The sequence below is a fragment of the Ochotona curzoniae genome, unplaced genomic scaffold (assembly GCF_017591425.1).
Source record: "Ochotona curzoniae isolate NIBS_2020 unplaced genomic scaffold, NIBS_Ocur_1.0 contig_3520, whole genome shotgun sequence".
Classification (NCBI taxonomy): domain Eukaryota; kingdom Metazoa; phylum Chordata; class Mammalia; order Lagomorpha; family Ochotonidae; genus Ochotona; species Ochotona curzoniae.
In genome coordinates this window covers 6,935,688-6,956,285 of record NW_024465894.1, presented here as the reverse complement: position 1 = coordinate 6,956,285, position 20,598 = coordinate 6,935,688, and the positions used below count along the sequence as shown (strand labels likewise).

At 42.6% G+C, this 20,598-nt stretch overlaps 1 protein-coding gene across 4 annotated transcripts in view; it reads left to right on the top strand.

Moving 5' to 3' along the window:
* Positions 1-20,598, top strand: part of STK4 (serine/threonine kinase 4) — a 68,464-nt gene that overhangs the window by 9,408 nt on the left and 38,458 nt on the right. For 3 of the 4 annotated variants that reach the window (XM_040981427.1, XM_040981428.1, XM_040981426.1), the window contains exons 3-9: positions 3,610-3,738; positions 7,088-7,202; positions 9,305-9,469; positions 11,789-11,956; positions 14,067-14,204; positions 15,806-15,934; positions 16,412-16,598. In XM_040981427.1, coding sequence (XP_040837361.1) covers positions 3,610-3,738; positions 7,088-7,202; positions 9,305-9,469; positions 11,789-11,956; positions 14,067-14,204; positions 15,806-15,934; positions 16,412-16,598 — 1,031 coding nt within the window. Of the gene's footprint in view, positions 1-1,099; positions 1,554-3,609; positions 3,739-7,087; positions 7,203-9,304; positions 9,470-11,788; positions 11,957-14,066; positions 14,205-15,805; positions 15,935-16,411; positions 16,599-20,598 lie in introns of all 4 variants that reach the window. The other variant, XM_040981429.1, reaches the window with a different exon arrangement.

The window sequence follows — 20,598 nt, the reverse complement described above, 5'->3', positions numbered from 1 at the left end:
GTCACAGCACTCAGCAACTTGCAACTGTTATTAATTACAGCTTTTTAAAAAAGATGTAGTTATTTGTTATTGGAAAGGTAGATATACGGAGAGAGGAGATAGAGAAAAGATCTTCTATCTGCTGGTTCGCTCCCTAAGTGGCTGCAATAGCCAGAGCTGAGCCAATCTGAAGCCAGGAGCTTCCTCCAGGTCTCCCACGTGGGTGCAGGGTCCCAAGGCTTTGGGCCATCCTCGACTGCTTTCCCAGGCCACAAGCAGGGAGCTGGAAGGGAAGCAGGAACAGCTGAAATATGAACCAGCCCCCATATGGGATCCCAGCAAATATAAGGCGAGGATTTAGCCACTATGCTATTATGCCAGGCCCTAACTGAAGCTTTTTTCAGATCTCATGTTGAATCAGCATTATTATTATTATTTTTAAAGTTAATGATTCTAAGTGTTTATTGTTTAATGATTAGAATGATAAACGCAAAACTTCTCCATTGCCATTATACAGGGAAAATTATGAATTAATTTTGGCATTCCTGATGAAAATGATTCTGTAGCTTCTCGTTCAAATTATTCCAGTTGGCCTTGTATTTTTAAGAAAGCAGATATATTCTTGGCATCCTTGTTATAATAAAAAGCAACATGGAGGGGCTGGCAGGGTGGCATAGCAGGCTAACCCTCAGCCTTCGTGCTGACATCCCATATGGGCACTCGTTCATGTCCTAGCTGCTCTACTTTCCAAGCACCTCCCTGCCTATGACCTGGAAAAGCAGTGGAGGATGGCCAAAATCCTTAGGCTCCTGCACCTACATGGGAGACCTGAAGAAGCTCCTGGCTCCTGACTTTGGATTGGTTTTCTTACCACTGTGGCCGTTTGGGGAGTGAATCAGCAGAAGGAAGATCTTTCTGTCTGTCCTACCTCTAGCATTACGTTTTTTTAAAAGATCTAATTTTTTTTTTTTTTTTACGTTGACTTAAATTTTAAAGCAGAAATAGGTTTTCTTATAGATGGCTAGAATATTGGGTTTGGGAAGTATAAAAAAGAAAATGATGGAGATATAAGGAGAAAGTGAACTGATTATTATTTGTTATTTTTTCAATTGTGTTTCAGATTTTTGTGTATCTTCAACAAGGAACTCAGAAATTGCCCTGTGATGATGACCCCAGGGAGCAAGCATCAGCTTCGGACCATTTTTCTCTTGCTCTCACCGTGTTCCTCTTTTGAATGATGCTATGGATGCTTGGATTTTTGTTACCTCTACATAACAAACCTGAACAGGCATCATTTAACGAGCAAAGTTTGGAAGCCCTTAGCTGCACTTCCTTGTCAATTGCTGCTGCTCTGCTGTCCTTGTGTTGATGTGGATGCGGAGTAGATTGTGAAGTCTGACGGACCTGTGTTTTGAAATGAGCTCTGGATAATGGACTCAGAGGACGCATTCATACTGGGTGTTGAGGAAATCATGTGTATTTGTGGTGCAGTAAGCCAACGCTCCAGACCAAGATGAGAACTGAGTGGATGGAAAATGTCTGGCATTGGAACCTACCACCATTTTCATTCTATTGTATAAGTAGCTTTTTTTTTTTTTTTAACTTATTTACTCATTTAAATTTTTGGCATAGGATGGTTGCCCAGTGTTTTGTAGCTCATGAGTGGTGGTGTTAACTTGATTAGTTTCTGCTCAGATACTGTGTTTCTGTTGAGCTAAACTGATTCTACATTGGTCCTTGTGTGAAACACCTACTTCATCATCTTTATTGCTGGCCAGTCAAAATTTGTTGAATCATTTAGTTTTGTAGAGAATCCAGTCTGCAGTGATTTCATTATAAGAGAGTCTGGAGAATAGCTGAAGTCTTTTTATCTGCTCTCCAGGTTACTATTAATGCAGGATGTGGAATCATGAATCCTGATTTTTCAGCTATTGGAGTTTCATTTGCATATGGGGAGGTAAAGAGACTATTGTGGCCAAGATCAGGGTGATCCCAGGCAGAGATCTTTCTGTTTCTCATGTTGAAGCATAATGAAAGTTAATTGTTTTAAATGTAAGCAGTCATATCCAGCTATACATCAGGGAAAGAAATAGTTGTCTAATAATGAGAGGAAGGAAGCGCATACCCTGTGCGCAGTAGGAGATTGCAGTTGACTTCCTGCATGAAGTTGTGCCTGAGACCAGCCTTCTTAACTGTAATTCATGCTGAAATACATTTGCCTTACAGCCACTGGAAATCGCTGTTTGCTTGTGGGGAAAAAACAAAGCTGTATTTTGACAGTAGCAACTGGATTTGCCCTGTATTCATGTATGGTATCCTGAAGGTTAACCCTTCCCCAAACCTCCCTCATTTCTAACGTCAGAACTGTTGTAGGTTGTACAGCCCAGGTGAGTGAGCGGAGGGAACCAGAAGCCATGTAGTAAATGTTGTATCTTCCATCTACTGGTTCACTGCCAAGATGACCACAGTGGCTGGGACTGAACCAGGATAAGGCCAGGATAAGGCCATGAGACTCCATCTGGTCTCCCGTGTGGGTGATAGGATCCTACACATTTGGGCCATCTTCTGTTGTTTCCCCAGACGACAGCATACTCAATATTCACAACAGCCACCTGGCTTTCCAGTGAAAATGTAATCTATGTAAAGACATGATGATGCTTTATTTTGATAGAATGTAGTGTCTAGTTTGTATTGTCATTTTATTTAGGAGCAAATCGAGGTGAAAAAAGATTAATACTGTGTCCATAAATGATAGATAATATGGAATCATGGTAGGACTCAAAACCTAATTCTTCATATTTTATAGCTAATGTTCTTTTTTTATGGTTCTTCACTAAGTTTTTAAAAAATAATTTATTAATAATGCTGCTTACCTAGTTGATGAGGGGATAGTGGGTGGGAGCCTTGTTTACAGTTTCTTCTTCCCATATAGTGGGGAGAGGGAGATACAAGAGAAGCCACGCCCAACATCCCACCCACCATAGCTAATGTTCTTATAACCCCCAAATGGGAGGAATAGATGCATTTATTTATTATTTTGATAATAGGCTTTTGGGGAAAGATGGAATAGAGGTAAAAATAATTTGTCCTATTTACCTGATGCTAGAAGTAGTTTAAGGAACAAAGTGGTCCGGGGATACCAGAATGGATACCAGAATGAATACTTCCATGTGGCATTCTAGTCTGGTCCAGGTCTGTGGACTGACTGCTTTTCATGCGACATTGGACAAATCAGACACCTCTCTGTAAAGTAGGATCAATCAGTCATTCATTCCTCACCTTTTTTTTTTTTTTCATACATCGACTGAGATGATAAGGCTTTTAGCAAATAGTGAGCATATAGTTCCTCTCCGTTATGTAATGATTACTTCACAGTAACTCATTCATTAATGTTTAGATGTGATATTTTTAAGGTGCTGTTTGGTGATACTTGTCTTGGTAGGTTTTCCCTTCTGAAATACTTCAGCCATCTGAGTTTTTGTTGTTATTGTTGTTTTACAAGTACAGCTAAGTGTGCGTGTCTTGGGCGTGCAGGGATAAAATCAGAACTGTGAGCTGCTTGTGTTTTACCACTCGTTATCTCTCGCCTTGCTTTGCTTTTGTCAATATTCTCCTTCCTTCAACTTCTAGGTCCTATGGCAGCGTATATAAAGCCATCCATAAAGAGACTGGGCAGATTGTTGCTATTAAACAAGTTCCCGTGGAATCAGATCTGCAGGAAATAATCAAGGAAATCTCCATAATGCAGCAGTGTGACAGGTAAGGCAAGCAGGGTTCCTGGGGCAAGAACATGGTTTGGAATTTACTGTCATTTAGAGCTTGGTGCTGGAGACTCATTCATCTAAATGTTTTGCAGAAGAAAGGGTTCTATGGAATCATTATGCATATTCCTTTTAGAAAAAAATTAGAAAGTTTTTATGCCTTTGCAGCTCACGTATTAAAGTTTGTATTTCTGCGTGGTCCCTCCCTGCCCTAGCCCCAAGCCCTTACAGAAACTCCAAAGAAGAGGCAGAAGGTGGCGGTAGCTTTTTTTTTCCTCCTTCTTTGTTGATAGTGATCTCTTTGACTTCCTGTTGAGAAAATACTTCTGCCAACAGCAGAGAGAGCATTCATATACTTTTTAGCTTTAGAAATCATAAAAAATATCAGACACAGTTATGAAAGAGATACTTATTTCTCTGTTACTGTTCTTGTCACACAAAAACAAATTATTCAAACTAAGAATAGTTAAGTATGTTCTTTTTGAGGAACTAAGATTTGTCAGATACTGTAACCAGGAAGTCAGGCCAAAAGGCAACCACAGAAAAGCATGTGGTTTGCTCTGAAATTCCGTGACAACATAGGCTGGTCACCGTGATGGAACAGGCTTCCCCAGCACTGTTTAGATTTAAAACAAACAAACAAACAAACATAAAAGCAGAGTTTAGGACAGTGCCCACTGTAGTCAATTGAAAGGGGAGAAAACATTTTAATATGGTAGTTGGCAACATTCATTCTTCTGAAGCCTTTAAAAAAAAAGATTTATTTATTTTTATTGGAAAGGCAGATTTACAGAGAGGAGAAACAAAGAGAAAGATTTTTCATCTGCTGGTTCACTCCTCAGGTGGTCATAATGGCCAGAGCTGAGCCTATCTGAAGCCAGGAACCAGGAGCCTCTCCAGGTCTTCCATGTGGGTGCAGGGTCCGAAGCCTTTGGGTCATCCTCGACTGCTTTCCCAGGCCACAAGTAGGGAGCTGGATGAGAAGCAGGGCAGCTAGGACGTGAACTGGTGCCCTTCTAGGATGCTGGTGCTGCAAAGCTGAGGGTTAGCCAGTTGAGCCAACATACAGGCCCTGCTGAAGCCTTTTTGAGCAGCAGCCCATCTTGGTATTTCATTTATGTAAAAACCATTAGCGCAAGTGGCGCTACCCCTCAGGGAGCTTGTCCTGGGATCCTTAAGGCCCCAGATTGGTTCTGAATGTTCCCACATCTTTTCTCCTTCCATGCCTTTGGTTTTTCTGTTTTTTCTGCTTAGTAGATAAAACCCTCATTTTTCTTGAGTGATGGACAAGATTTAAGCAGCAGTTTTCCTTTTCTTTCATTATAAAAAACATTATGGAAGCTTTTCCTAGTTGGGCAGTTGGGACTTTGCCATTTCTGAGAGACTGCACAGGAGCTGTGTTCCAAACAGGGTACAGACATGTCTAACTAGAGAATGGAAAGGTTTGGGCCTGGTGTGGTGGCCTAGTGGCTAAAGTCCTTGCGTTGAATGCGCCAGGATCCCATATGGGCGCCAGTTCTAATCCTGGAGGCCACACTTCCCATCCAGCTCTCTGCTTGTGGCCTGGGAAAGCAGTCGAGGATGGCCCAAAGCCTTTCGACCCTACACCCGTGTGGGAGACCCAAGAGGATCTGGGATCCTGGCTTTGGATTGGTGACTGGCCGTAGCAGTCACTTGGGGAGTGAGCCATCAGACGGAAGATCTTTTTCTCTATTTTTCCTCCTCTTTGTATATATCTGACTTTGCAATAAAATAAATCTGTAAAAAGAAAAAGAAAAGAATTGGAAGATTTGGAAGAGTCTACTTTATGCTACACTGTGAACACAAAGAAGTGGAAGGCAGAGTCCCATGATCTCAGGAGCTCCTGCAGTAATTGAATAGGCCAGGCAAACACATGTCAATAAAATCTAGCCAATGATATAAGACTATATAGAACATACTCTTTAACAGTAAGCTCCTGGCATGGATTCCCACCTAGATGCAGTAGGTACCCCTGGGAGTTAGGGCAAGGAGAGGACATGAGATCTGTCCCTTAGAGCTTGTCCCTCCATTTCTTCATTAGTGTTCGTTGTGTGTGTGTGTTTTTTCCTGCTGTCCTTGTCTTTGGTGTGTTTCCTAAGGATAAAGTGTTTTTGTAATTCTGCAAGTTAATGAAGCCAAATCGGTTTTAGTACCTTCAGTTTCTATTGACCTCTTTTGACCCTGATCCCACCAGTTACAGCTGGCAGCTCTCAGAGTGCAAGTTATTTCATGGAATGTGTGCCTTCTCTCTGTACAATTTCTTATTTAGTATCTCTCCTCAAGTTTGAGACCTGAAACATCAGATTTGAACCTGAATACTTTTTCTGTGGACTGTAGTCTGATTCTTTTTTTCTTGTTACGAAGTGTGTATGACTTCTTAGGAAAATGAAAATGAAGAAAATAAAATTATTTTGCCTCTTGAGAAATCATTGTTCAATACTGTTTGATATATCCTTTGTATCTTTTTTAAAAAAGATTTATTTATTTTTATTATTAAGGCAGATAAGGAGAGACAGAAGAAAAGATATATATGTATTTTAAGATTTATTATTATTTTTTTTCATTGGAAAGGCAGATCTGCAGACAGAAGGAGAGAAAAGATCTTCCACCCACTGGTTCACTCCCCAAGTGGCCACAATGGCTGGGGCTGAAACCAGGAACCAAGAGCTTCTTCAGGTCTCTCAAGTGGGTGCAGGGTCCCAAGGCTTTGGGCCCTCCTCAACTGCTTTCCCAGGCCACAGGCAGGGAGCTGGTTGGGAGTGGAGCAGCTAGGCCATGAATGGTACCCATACTGGGTGCTGATGCTTGAGGGTTGAGGATGAGCTACTTGGACTATTGTGTTGGACCCTTATTTTGAAGTTCTACTCTGCATACTATTTTTCAGCCTGCTTTTAAGAAAGACTATTGTGTTATCAAATATTCCTCTGATATTTTTTTGACTCATGATGTCTTGCTCTATGGATACATCCTTATTTCTTAATCTCCGTCGTGGAAAGATTGGCTCTTAGATAGTCTCTAAAATGTTCACTTTTATTAATGGTACTATGAAAATAACTTTCTACACACCTTTTCTTCTTCTGAAGATAAATTATAGAATTAAATGTCTACTTAAAGGGTCTACCCATTGTTTGTACTTTTGTCAGGCATTAATCTCCAGAAAAGTGATACTATTTCACATTCTTAGCCATTCTTATCAGGAGGTTGCTCATTTTAACTTCAAATATGAAAATTAAACTTTTGAGACGAACTGGTTGTAACATTTAGCACTGTGACTGCTGGGAGTGTTTGAAGGCTGTTTTGTTGATTCACGTTGTTTTTTTCTCTAGCCCTCATGTAGTCAAATATTATGGCAGTTATTTTAAGAACACAGACTTGTGGATTGTTATGGAGTACTGTGGGGCTGGTTCTGTGTCTGATATCATTCGATTACGAAATAAAACGGTAAGTTTACTTGTTAGACCCTGAAGCTGAGCAGGTGTCCCCTGCAGTGTCATTTCCTGAGCCTTTGGCTCATGTGTGTTCTCCTGCTACCTTATCTAGACAAGCATCTGTCACATGGCTTCTCTCCTGCAGTTCTTTCTTCCCCATTGCTCTTTCCTGCCTCTGAAGCACGGTAATTTTGTTATCAGATCAGTCTAATAATTTTTAGCATACTTTTTCATACTGGGAAAAAAGATGACTCAAATATTGGCTATGGTGTGAATTTTAAATATTTAAATTTAGATTTTGATTTCTTCCTACTATGTTCACAGATTTAACTTCCTCTGCTTTCTGTTGATCAGAGTAATCCCATTATGAGATATTATTCATGGTTACTTTTGTGCAGGAGGTAATGCTTTTTGCTGGAATAGGACCTAGGAGTCATAGTTTCTAATAGTAGTACACATTTTTCAGTAGCCTATTGAAAAGAAAATTAATGATAACTAGAAAAGATATAGTAGATTGTGATTTCTTTATGAAGAAAATGGATAAAGATGAAGTAATGGTAAAATGGAGAATGCTTGGTGGGCTGGGCTAATTTTTTTTTCTTTTTAGATTTATTTGTTTATTGAAAAGAATTAACAGAGGAGGGGGGAAGAAAGAGATCTTTCATCCGCTGCTTCCCTTGCCAGATGGCTGCAGTGGCCAGGACCGCGTCAGGTTGAAGGCACTCGTCTGCATTTTCATCTAGGTCTCCCTTGCGGGTGGCAGAGTCTCAAACACTTGGGCCATCTTGTGCTGTTTTTCCAAGGCCAGTTGTATAGAACTGGATTGGAAAAGAAAGATGTGAGACACTATCCAGTTCCCAGGTGGTATCTTGTTATCACAGGTGGTGGCTTTTCCCACCACACTGAAACACCAGTCCCTAGATGGGCTACTTGAGAGCAATGATTGGATCACTCAGAAGGGGCAACATTTGAGGATTTATTTATTTTTATTGGAAAGGCAGATATACAGAGAGGAGGAAAGAGAGGAAGATCTTCCGTCTGATGGATCACTCCTGAAGTGACCGCAACAACTGGAGCTGTGCCATTCTGAAGCCAGGAGCCAGGAGCTATTCCAGGTCTCCCACATGAGTGCAGGGTCCCAAGGCTTTGGGCTGTCCTCAACTGCTTTTTCAGGCCATAAACAGGGAGCTGGATGGGAAGCAGCGCTGCCAGGATTAGAACCAGCGACCATATGGGATCATGGTGTGTGCACAGCGAGGACTTTAACCACTATGCTATCATGCCTGGCCCAAAGGACAACATTTGAAATATGAGGAAACCATAAAGAGTCTTAAAAGTCCTTGCATACTTTTTTCGTAATACACTTTTTCCATGAACGTTTTTGAAGACCACCCCCGACAGACTTAAATGAATTCAGACTCCTGAAGGAACAGTTTCGGTGGGGCGTGATCAGTGTAGACATCCCGGAGGCTGTTGAGTATGACACCGCTGTGAATAGAAGGCATTTAGGCAAAGGGTTCAACTTAAGAGATGAGGTTATGCTGGTGAGCAGGGCTCAAGTTAGGTCAGGGGTGGTAGGCCATGGTAATGAGTTGGAATTTTGTTCCAAGTCCAGTGGTCAACTGTTGCTGGGTCTGAGAACTCTGATGAGTTATCAGATTTTACGCTTCAGAAAGATAACTTGGGTGGTGACTCAGACTGTGGTGATTACAGGAAAATAGTTTGAAGACAGAAAAGAGACAAGAATATCCTCAAATTTTGGCCTAAAGAGCTGAAACAATGGAATCACTGTTTACTGAGAGAAGGAGGATCGAAAAAGGGTAGTGTAGTTGAGTGCGTGGGTGGGAGAGGTGCTAGGTGGTGGGAAAGAATTTGATTACGACATGTAATGCTTGTAATGCTTTCTAGGATTTCAGTTGGAAATTGATTGTAGGCAGATTCATCAATCCAATGTTTGGCGTGAAGATCTGGAGTATAATTTTGGAGTGATTAATGTATTGATCTATTGCTATTAGCAGTTGAGTAAAGTCGTATGTTTACATTCAAGGAAAAGAATGTTTTGTCCTTTTTCTAATGTCAATGGATAGAATTTCCAACTTGTTTTTGTGTTTCCAGTTAACAGAAGATGAAATAGCTACAGTATTACAGTCAACACTTAAGGGATTGGAATACCTTCATTTTATGAGAAAAATACACCGAGATATCAAAGCAGGAAATATTTTGTTGAATACAGAAGGACATGCAAAACTTGCAGATTTCGGTGTAGCAGGCCAACTCACAGTAAGTGAAAAACTTAGTTGTATTGAAGCCTTTGTTCTGAGGAGTGAAGTGTTATTTGAAAAAGACAGTACCTGATTATATTAGCAGAATATTTCAGAATGTACCACAGGTTATAAATGAGTAGGTTATTTCTGATCGTTTCCTGGAGTTCAGCTCATGTAGTTTAACTTTGTTTAATTTTTATAAAAAAGTAAACCAAGTAAGAGGCAGGTATTTGGCATGGGAGTTCAGATGCTGTTACATGCGATACATCAGAGTGCCGAAGGTTTGAATCTCAGCTTCACATTCCAGCATTGCATCGTTGTTAGTGCGCACCCGGAAGGCATGATAGCTTAAATACCTGGGTTCCTGCCATTAGAATCTGTGGCCCTGGCATTGGTCTGGGCCACTCGGGATGGTAGGAACATTTGTAGAGTGAAATAGTTCCTGGAAAATCTGTTTTTCTGTGTCTTTTTTTCTCTGCCCTTCAAAATAAATTAAGAGGGAAAAAAAAAAGCGCAACAAGAATTGTTAGACTGTAAGTTTAAAGAAGGTTAAATCTGAATTGCTTTCCTTGAATGGATTAGTGTTCTACAGTTCTCATTTGGTTCCGGGACATGACTTGATTCTCCTCCTGCCTTCCTAGTGCATTGAACGCCTGTTTTCAAATCAGAATGTTTAGCCTTATGTGATTTCACAAAACACATAGGTCTATGTGCAAGTATGTGAAGAGAAATAGAAATGGTTCTGGAAGTTTGCCCTAGAATTGGCAGTGAGTTGATGGTATCCTGTGATGGTGCTGTCCAGTTTCCTTTGTTGCCTGTGCTTCCGGTGCCATCTATGAGATTGTTGCCTAATGCAAGGTTGTAATTTTTGTAGTATAGGTAGGCTTCCCATTTCATTTTGCTTGTTAATACCCAGCCGTCTTGACAAAATGGTTAAAAAAATCATAGTTTCTCTGTTGAATTATGCGTTGGCACTCTTGTCCAAAATCTGCTGACTACATTTATGAGCTTAGTTTTGGAAAGGCAGACATACAGAGAGAAGAATATCTTCCATCTGCTAGTTCACTCTTCAAGTGGCCATAATGGCTGGAGCTGAGCTGATCCAAAGCCAGGAGCCAGGAGTCTCCTCTGTGTCTCCCACGTGGATGCAGGGTCCCAAGACTTTGGGCTGTCCTCAACTGCTTTCCCAGGCCACAAGCAGGGAGCTGGATGTGAAGTGGAGTAGCTGGAACACAAACCGGCACCCTTATGGAGTCCTGGCTCATGCAAGGCGAAGATTTAGCCACTGAGCCATCACGCCTGCCCCTCCATGAATTTTTTTAGGATCCCTCATATATAATCTTTGCTTTACAATATATCTTATGTATTTTCTCAATGTTGGAAAAAGGTATATGTCTTTTTAATGTATAGATATTTATTATATTTAACTTATTTATTTAACGGTGATTTGAGTTGTTTCCTTTTTTACCTTCCCCACTCTGATTGTAAACATAATATTTAAAAAAATTATTTTTATTGCAAACTCAGATATACAGAGAGGAGAGACAGAGAGGAACATCTTCTGTCCACTGGTTCACTCCCCAAGTGGCTACAATGACTGGAGCTGAGCCAATCTGAAGCCAGGAGCGCCCAGAGCCTCTTCCGGGTATCCCATGTGGGTGCAGGGTCCTAAGGCTTTGGGCCATCCTCGACTGCTTTCCCAGACCGTAAGCAGGGAGTTGGATGGGAAGTAGAGCTACTGGGATATGAACTGGTGGCTATATGGGATCCCAGTGTGTGCAAAGCAAGGACTTTAGCCACTAGGTTATTGCTCCAGGCCCATAAATATAAAATTTTAAAACTGGATTTGAATTGAAGGGTATAGACATTGAAGTATTTAATTGATATTGCTAGTTTGCCTACTGAAAGGTTGTACCACTTAAATAACAGACTGATGGACTTATGACTGCTTATGAAGGACTATACTATTGTAATAATATGGGAGAAAATCAGTTGGGAGGGTGGGAGTTTGGGGTGGGGGTAGGGAAATCTCAGACTCTTTGAAATTGAGGCATAAAATTTAAAATAAAAAAATCAAAGGTTGAATCATTTATATGGTAATAACATTGTATTTCAGTGCTTGGTTTTCTATGCTGTTAGCATTATTAACAGTGTTTGTCAATCTTTGTTTTTTAATAATGATCTTTATATGTTCCTTGGTCATTTGAATTTTTTTGTGTGTGAATTGGATCATCATGCCTTGCTTATTTTTTTGTTTTTTGTTTTTTAATATATTTCAAATATAGGCATTTTTAATTGTTGGGAAATGTTTAGTGCTCTTCTTTCTTTATTTTAGGATACCATGGCCAAGCGGAACACAGTGATAGGAACACCATTTTGGATGGCTCCAGAAGTGATTCAGGAAATTGGATACAACTGTGTGGCAGACATCTGGTCCCTGGGAATAACAGCCATAGAAATGGCTGAAGGGAAGCCACCATATGCTGATATCCATCCCATGAGGGTGAGAAGATAGAAAACTGGGGGAGGAGTTAGCTGTTGGTCATCACTGGAACTTTGGCTCAGTGGCTTACTTCGTTATAGTGTATTGTTATATTGCAGATAACAAATGACTGGATTGTGTATCTTTGAGAAAGCCCCTGTGGGAAATTAGATCTACCCACACTGTCTGTTTTGTCCCTAAGAGTGATCCTCCTCATCCTGTCCTGGAGCTCACGGGCTGCTGCTAGTCCTCCAGCAAGTTGGAGCTGTGGGATGTTTGCATGTAGTTTGAATAGTTTAGGCACCCACGTTTGCATCTGAGACGTGTGCCTATAAGGCGAGAATTTAGCCATGTAGCCATTGTGCTGGACCTGCAAAGTTTTTTTTTTTTAAGACATTTATTAATTTCCTTATTTGAAAAGGCAGAAATTTAATTAATTTCCTTATTTGAAAAGGGGAAGGCAGAAAGAGAGAGATCAATCTTCCATCCTATGATTCACTATCTAAAGGACTGAGACAGTACTAGCCTAGGCCAAAGCCATCCTGATCTACTCGGGTGGCAGGAGCCAAGCACTTGGTCATCTTTGGTTGCCTTTCCAGGCACATTATCAGGAAAGTGGATCAGATGTGGAATAGCTGGCACTTGAACTGGCATTCCAGTATGGGATGATGGCACTGTAAGCTGTGGCTGAGCACACTGTGCCACAGTGACTTCCTTGCAAAGAATTTTATATTTTAAAAACTGACTCTTCATTAGAAGTTCAATAAACAATAGTCATTTTTAAAAGATTTATTTATTTGAAAGAGTGTCAGAGAGAAAAGGAGAGACAGAGATCTAGCCATTGTTTCACGTCCCAAATGGACATACATCCAGGGCTGGACCGTGCTAAAGCTGGAAACCAAGAACTCTACCCGAGTCTCTGACCTGGAGGGTAGGGGTTAGCTACTCGGACCATGGTCCATCACTTTGCAGGTACCTTGTCAGGCAGCTGTATCATAAGTAGAGCATCCAGGACTCAAACTGGTACTCTCTTTTTTTCCTCCTTCCTTCCTTCCTTTTTCTTTCTCCCTCCCTCCCTCTTTTCCTTCCTTTCTTTTCTTCTGTCTTTTTCTCCCTTCCTCTCTCCTTACTTCCTCCCTCCCTCCATTCCTTCTTTCCTTCATTTATTTTTTTAAATGGTTATCTGGAAGAGAATGGGAGCTAACACTTTTTTCACACATCATTTCTCTCTGGGAATTCCCGAGTGACCTCTCCGCTTTTTTTTTCCCTTAAGATTTATTCATTTATTTTTTGTTTGAAAGGCAAAATTAGAGAGATCTTCCTTCCACCGGTTCACTTGCCAGGTGTTTGCACTGGCCAGGGCTGAACTAGAGAAGCCAAGAACTTCATCTGGGTCTCCCATTGTAGGTGGAAGGGGCCCATGTACTTGAGCCATCTTCTGCTGCTTTTCCAGGTTGTTAGCAAAGAGTCAGATTGGACGTGTAGTGGTCTGCACGGGAGCCCGTAGGGGACCCGGCATTGCACGCAGCAGCTTTACTTGCTACGTCACAGTGCTAGTCATGCCTTACTGCTTTAAAATAGTACAATTTAACTACAGTGTGGTGGGTCAGCTTTGTGTGTGTGTGTGTGTGTGTGTGTGTGTGTGTGCACGTGTGTGTATTTCCAAGAATGGATTTGGCTTGCGAAGGGGTTGAGGGCCCTTTGAGATTTGAAGACTCCTAGTCCGTCATCTCCTTTGCACTGGCTGATATCCTGGGTTGGCGACTTGAGAAGAGGAAGGAGGCTATGGGAGAGATTATCCTTAGGGTGTGAATGCTCTCAGGCCTCTTCACCTTGAAAAGCTGTTTTGTGGTTTTCAAAAAGAGAAAACTGGTTCAATACTGAGACATTTAGGAGACAAGACCAAACGAGAGGCAAAAAGAGAGAGAAGGATAAGTCAGATCTGTAATTGACGCACTTCCTGCTTTAAGAAGCTATGGCTTTTTTGGGAATTTAATGCACTTATCAGCGGATAAGAGAAAAAATGTTTTACCAAACTTCAAATTAATCCTAGTCATATTTTGTTGATGCTTCACTTCTATTTTACCAAATCTGTTCCCCTCCTACACTTTGAAACATTTTTCTTTACCAGGCGATCTTCATGATTCCTACAAACCCTCCGCCCACGTTCCGGAAGCCAGAGCTGTGGTCAGATAACTTCACCGACTTTGTGAAGCAGTGCCTCGTGAAGAGTCCCGAGCAGAGAGCCACGGCCACTCAGCTGCTGCAGGTACCCTCCCCAGGCCCGCTGCCTCCCATTGCATTCGCATGCTGACCGCAGGAGGTGTGGGGAGAGTGAAGAGGGAGAAGACTTCCCTGCCTCCGGGGAGGTCCGAGTAGAGAAGGACATGGGAAAGAGTGTTTATCTGTTGAGTTAGACAGTCACGCAGGGAACCACAGGGCTGCACAGGGCCTGACTGAGACCTCCTTGGTGTGCTGGAAGCTCTGCAGGTGTCTGGCATCTAATCATCGCAGGAAGGCTTTGAGGGGCAGCTACTATTTCCATCAAGTAGGGTGAGAAGGTGGAAGTCCAGAGAGAGTGCCTCGTGTGGAGTCACTCACCTGGTAAGGAGAAGGACCAGCAGCAGCATGTGGGTCCCTCTGATTCCAAGGCAGGATGGCACCCAGTCGGCCTGACAGGTACTGAGCATCCACAGGGTGTGCTGTTGTGGCTCAGTAGAAGAGGAGGCCACTTGGAGCTGGAGATGCCAGCACGGCTTTCCTTGGGGGTAGGGGGACTGGTTTCCATGCCTGGGACTTATAGGATGGCTGGGCTTAGGGTCAGGCATTTAGATTATGAGACTGGATTGCCCAGGTCTGAGTCCTGCTTACTGGGTTTGTGGCTTTGTGCATGCAGCTTAACCTCTACATTTTCATCCATAAAATGGAACAAAATCCTGCCTCATTTGTTGTGAAGATTAAGTAATAGGATGTAACTTGAACAGTTCTTTCTGTGTATTGAAAATCGTATGGTGTGAGCTTGCTAGGAATCTGTTCTTCTCTGGCTAGCCAGACGGTTTCCAACTCAGTGCTGCCTTCTTATAATCACTATGTCTCAATCTCTCTCTCTTGAATAACTCTTCATTAGCTTTCTAGAATGAAATTCATAGATAGTAAAATCTAGTCATACCAATTATTAAAAAAGACTATTATTTGTGATATGGGAGAGAAGTATAAATATAATTTTTCATTTGAAGAAAAATGTTAAGCGTTATATGTTTTGCTTGAAAGTGAGAGTAATGGAGAGAGACAGGGAGATACAGAGAGCGATCTTTCATTTGCTGGTTCACTCTGTAGATGGCCACAAAGGCCAGAGTTGGGTCCAGGAGCTAGGGACTTATTCTGGTTCTCCTATGTGGGCGCAGGAGCCCAAGCATTTGGAACATCCTCTGCTGCTTTCCCAGGCTGTGATCAGGGAGCTAAACCAGAGATGGAGCAGCTGGAACTATAACCAGTGCCCATATGGAACGTGGGCACAACAGGTGGAAGATTGGCTTGCTATGCCAACACTTCAGTCTTGAATGTGGTAGTTAGACACATAAGTATCTAATTATTATACATCTGTGTATTTATTAACATAGAAAATGTAGAAGTGCCCTGGTTTGTTTCAACTTGCAGAATAATGAAATAAATACCTGTACCTATCATTATCAATGTGTATCTGCTTAGGTCCAAAGTGAGTGTAGTTTAGCTGTTGTCTTAATCATAAAGAGAAGCTGGATTCACTGACGGAGTCAGTGGATATTATCAAGTGCCTGTTGTGTGCCAGGTACTGTTTTGATACTGCTGCCACATAAATCATCTCTAGTGTTTTCCACTCTGTCCCTTAAGCACCCGTTTGTCAAGAATGCCAAAGGAGTGTCCATGTTGCGAGACTTAATTAACGAAGCCATGGATGTGAAACTGAAACGCCAGGAATCCCAGCAGCGGGAAGTGGAACAAGATGATGAGGACAACTCGGTGAGTGGCAGGCCTGGCCGTGGCCTCACTGGCTCGCTGCTGGCTGCCAGCGCAGGAAGCTGAGCAGGTGCCATTGCCTCAGCCTGGGGCTGCGGCTGCTCTCGCTGAGTCCCCTGAGCTGGACCGAGGCTGGCTGGACAGCTGCAGGATCGGTGCTGCTTCTCCCCACAGTGCTTTTGAAAGCGTTTCAAAATGTTTCTTGTTTGCCTCTGGGCCTTGTGTTCAACTGAACTTTCTGTTTTGGAGAGCGTGTTCAGGCCAGAGACCTGGTTTCTCTAAGCCTTTTCAGGACATCTAGGATTCATATTTCATAAGTGGTTTTGACACTTAAAGGAATCCCTCACAACCCGGAGATTCCAAGGGTGCTCACTGCAGCTTCAAATTCGGGCATATTTGTACCAAGATAAATAACAGTAATTCAAAAAACAACGTCTTTTGGTAAAATTAGCCCTGGTGTAAAGGTTTGTCCCTTTCCAGGAGGAGGACGAAATGGATTCTGGCACGATGGTCCGTGCAGTGGGTGACGAGATGGGCACCGTGCGTGTGGCCAGCACCTTGAGTGATGGTGCCAATACCATGATTGAGCATGACGACACGTTGCCTTCGCAGCTTGGCACCATGGTCATCAACGCGGAGGACGAGGAAGAGGAAGGGACCATGAAAAGTAAGGCCCTGATGCAAAAACACCAGCTTCTCAAAGTCCTTGCAGGCTCAATTTTGAGTTGTGTTTTTTTCCCCCCATAACCAGCAGGAGTAAAAGCATCTGAGGGTTGTGATGGGGGGCAGGAGGTTTAGGGAAGGTGAAGACTGGCACGTGGAGTCAGAGGTGTGAGAGCAGCAGCAGTGAGGAAGGGATGGCTCGGTGACTGTTGTCCTCTGGAGGTAGACATGCTGTTTTGATGAGTGCTTCGTCGCACAGTCTAAAGCAGTTCTAAGTGAGGTGCTGTGTGTACCCTCAGTCCATCTCCATGTTGGGTCCTGGTTTGCTAGCACTCAGTTGAAGATGACATACAAGCTTAGAAGTTCTGTGAAATCCCTCTCCAGCTGAAACCCATCACTGGGGCCTTTGGAATCCAGCAAGCCCTTGGTCTCCTGGGGCAGAAGCCTTGCACCTTGAGGTGCCCAGCCTAGGGTGCCATGCTCTCCCCTATCCCTCAGCTATTGCCCTTCCTCTTGTTCTATGCCTTATAGACCAGCTTGGAGAGGCAAGGAATTTGGATGTGCAGAATGAGTTGTATGGATACATTTTAGCTTTGCACAGGTTTAAAGTACTTTGTATGATTGTAGTGTTATCTTTCTTATGTTTTCTTTCCTTTTTAAAATTTAAAGACTTTATCCCTGACCCAAGGAACCACACACTGGACTGTGGGCCAGATCTGGCTTGCTGCTTGCTCGTAGTAACACAGCCTTATCTGTCTGTTTTTATTAGAATCCACTCCCATATTGGATCCCAGTGTGTTCAAGGCGAGAACTTTAGCCACTAGGCCACAGTGCCGGGCCCATATAGATGTCTTTTTGTTTGTTTGTTTAAAACCTTTATTTTAATTCATTTATTATACTTTGTAGAGTAGATATTATTGTTAAAAGTAGTTATTAAAGATTAGGCCCTTAATACTTGTCATGGATTGTGCTTAATTCCTTTTTTCCCCCTCTGTTTTGTTTTTACTTTTATGGTATAATTCCATAGGCTCTGGGATTTCCCCTCCCCTCTCCCCGTATTCCTTCCCCTCAACTTGTTTCTCCCACATTATTACAATAGTACAGTCCTTCATGAACAGTCATGAGGCCATCATTCTGTTGTCTAAATGTGTCCTGACATTGCTGGCACAGACAGTGGCAGGCAGTCCAGCATCCCATTGTCAAGTTATAACCAACAGTTTCAATGCTTAATTCTTCATAAGGATTTCCTATGCTGTAATCCTTGCAAGTGTGCTGGCCAGGTGGATATAACCGCCCCCTGCTTGATAGCAGTTGGAGCTGCATGGAGGCTAAGTAACTTGCTTATCACTATACAACAAGTTGTAGACAAGACCAGATTAGAGCTCAGATGGGTTTGACTTCAGATCTCAGACTGTCTGTTATTGTATTCTACTCCTAGTAGGGTCCAGATTATCAACTAGTTATAGATTAGGACTAGGATTTAGGTTACACGTGACATTTTGGTGACATTCAGCCTGTGGTGATGTACCTCTTCTTGCTGGTTCTTCCAGTAGCTAGCTACTTTATATAGAGGTCCCCAGGATTTCCAGAAAGGCATATGATTTCTAAAGGGGCTTTATGTATGCTTCTGATAGGCTAATAATTACTTTCAGGGAATCTGTTTTGACTGTGTGTACCCGAGTGTGCAGTAAGGCTTCCGATGGCCCTTGGAGGGATTTGGTAGGGGCAGGGTTGGAATGATCTCAGGAATTCCTACAAGAACTGGGAGCCAAGCTGTGGCCCACCCAATATGAAAACTCTTCTGGATTAAGTATTTTGGTGGGGATTTTGGAAGCCTTTCTTATTTTAGGTCGGGTTTTTTGTTTGTTTGCTTGTTTCTTTTTTGAAAAGAGCTCTGGAAGAACGTTGTTTGTTCAAGAACTGAAGGAAATGTTGCTATGGCAAGCATGACAGTCCCTTTCTGAGCAGGTTCGGGTCGTTGCCCTTTCTCTGGGCCAGCAGAGGGAGCTCTCTGCTCGCGGTCGTCACTAAAATGGTATTCACGTTCTTTTCTCTGAGTTCATAGATTCCCTTTCTGTGTTAGGCTTTATTCGAAGACCATTTATTTGTATAAAATGTCTTTTATGTAACTACAGCAACACCAGGACAATGTCTTTAACAAGTATGAGGAATGTTTTTTTCTGCCAAGGGTCATTTGGATATTTATAACGTTGTTTATGGGCCCCACAGACTTATCAGCTTGAAAATTAGCCTGCTGTAAAATTCTTGAGTTTCAAGACCCACCTGCAGTTGCTTTGGCAGGGCCAGACCAGATGACTTCACAGGCCTTCTATGGCCCATGGGCCAGACATGCCCCAGCTCTGCTGGGTTCCTCATACTTGGCAAAGTTTAAATAAGGTGGAAGGTAAGCCAAGCATCTTAGCACACTAACTTTAGTCTCCCCTCCCTCAGCCATTAGAGTTGGTGTTCTCTTTCTTCGGCATGGTGCGCCTATGTAGGGTTGAAACTCAGCCTCTTAAATGGTCTTAACGTAGTAATTGAGTACCTTTTAAAAATAAAGCTAAAATTTATTTTTTAAACCAATAATTCTGAACTTAGGATAAGGTTTTTTGTACATCGAAATAAATACCAATGATATTTTATAATGTTGCTTGATCTCTTCAGGTTTTTTTAAAGGTTTATCTATTTGAAAGTTAAAAAGAAAAGAAGAGAAGAAAGAAAGAAAGAAAAGAGAAAGAAGAGAGGCAGAGAGAGAGGGTGAGAGAGAATGATTAAAGTTGATCTTCCATCCACTGGTGCACTCCCCAAATGACAATGACAGTGGGACATACTGAAGTCAGGAGCCAGGAGCTTCAGCCAGGTCCTCCACATGGTGCAGGGGCCCAAGCACTTGAGCCATCTTCCACTGCTTTCCCAGGTGCGTTAGCAGGGAACTGGATTGAAGTGGAGCAACTGGGACTCATATGGTGGTGCTCATATGGGGTACCAGCACTGCGGGTGGCAGGTTAATTTACTGTACCACAGTGCAGTGTTAATCCTATGTATTTCCATGTTGACTACAGTAGAGTGTAGGCTTTCTCCTTTCCCCTCTGCCTTTTAGTTACTGCTTCACAGTGGCTTTTCATAGTTTGGATAGAGTTATTTGCACTGTAAACTCCTCTTACCCCTCACACTAACTTTGCAGTTTTGGCTTGGTGCTTTTTTTAAGATTTACTTATTTTTCTGGAAAGTCAGATATGCAGAGAAGAGGAACTACAGAGAAGAAGATCTTCCATATGCTGATTCACTCCCAAAGTGGCCGCAGTGGCCAGAGCTGAGCTGAGCTGAGCTGATTTGAAGCCAGGAGCCCCCTCTGGGTCTCCCACATGGGTGCAGGATTCCAAGGCGTTGGGCTAACTTCCACTGCTTTCCCAGGCCGCTATCAGGGAGCTGAATGGGAAGTGGAGCAGCTAGGATACTTACTGGTACCCAAATGGGATGCTGGCACTGCAGGTGACAGCAGCCTACTATGCCATGGCACCAGCCCCTAGTTGTATGAACTGGTCTCCCTCCTCCTCATGGCCAGGCTCACCAGGCAAAACAGGAGGCAGAACTTGAGAACACATTGGGAAGTGGTTTTCCCTGACTGAAGCCTGTGAAATTAGACTTGGTAAATTGCGTGGAATGCATAGTTGATTTCTGTTTAAAATGTGCACTTAGGCCATAAGATTCTAATTTTTTTCATGTAGAGCATTAGCAGCATTAACCTCTTTGAAATTGAATTTGCAAAGTGTAGTGACACAGTTAAGTTACACCAGGTCAGAAGCATGGCCAGCTGACTCTGTGATAGTGTTCTGTAGTGAAAACACGCATGTGTAGTTCGCCAAGGAGTCCTTAGTGTCCTGAAGACACCCGTGGTGGCCATGTCCTCAGTCAGAGCCCACGGCAAGCTCCTGTGGGAATGAAGCTCTCAGTAACGTCCATCAGAACCTAATTTCAAAGCTTCATAAATTAAAAATTCTTGA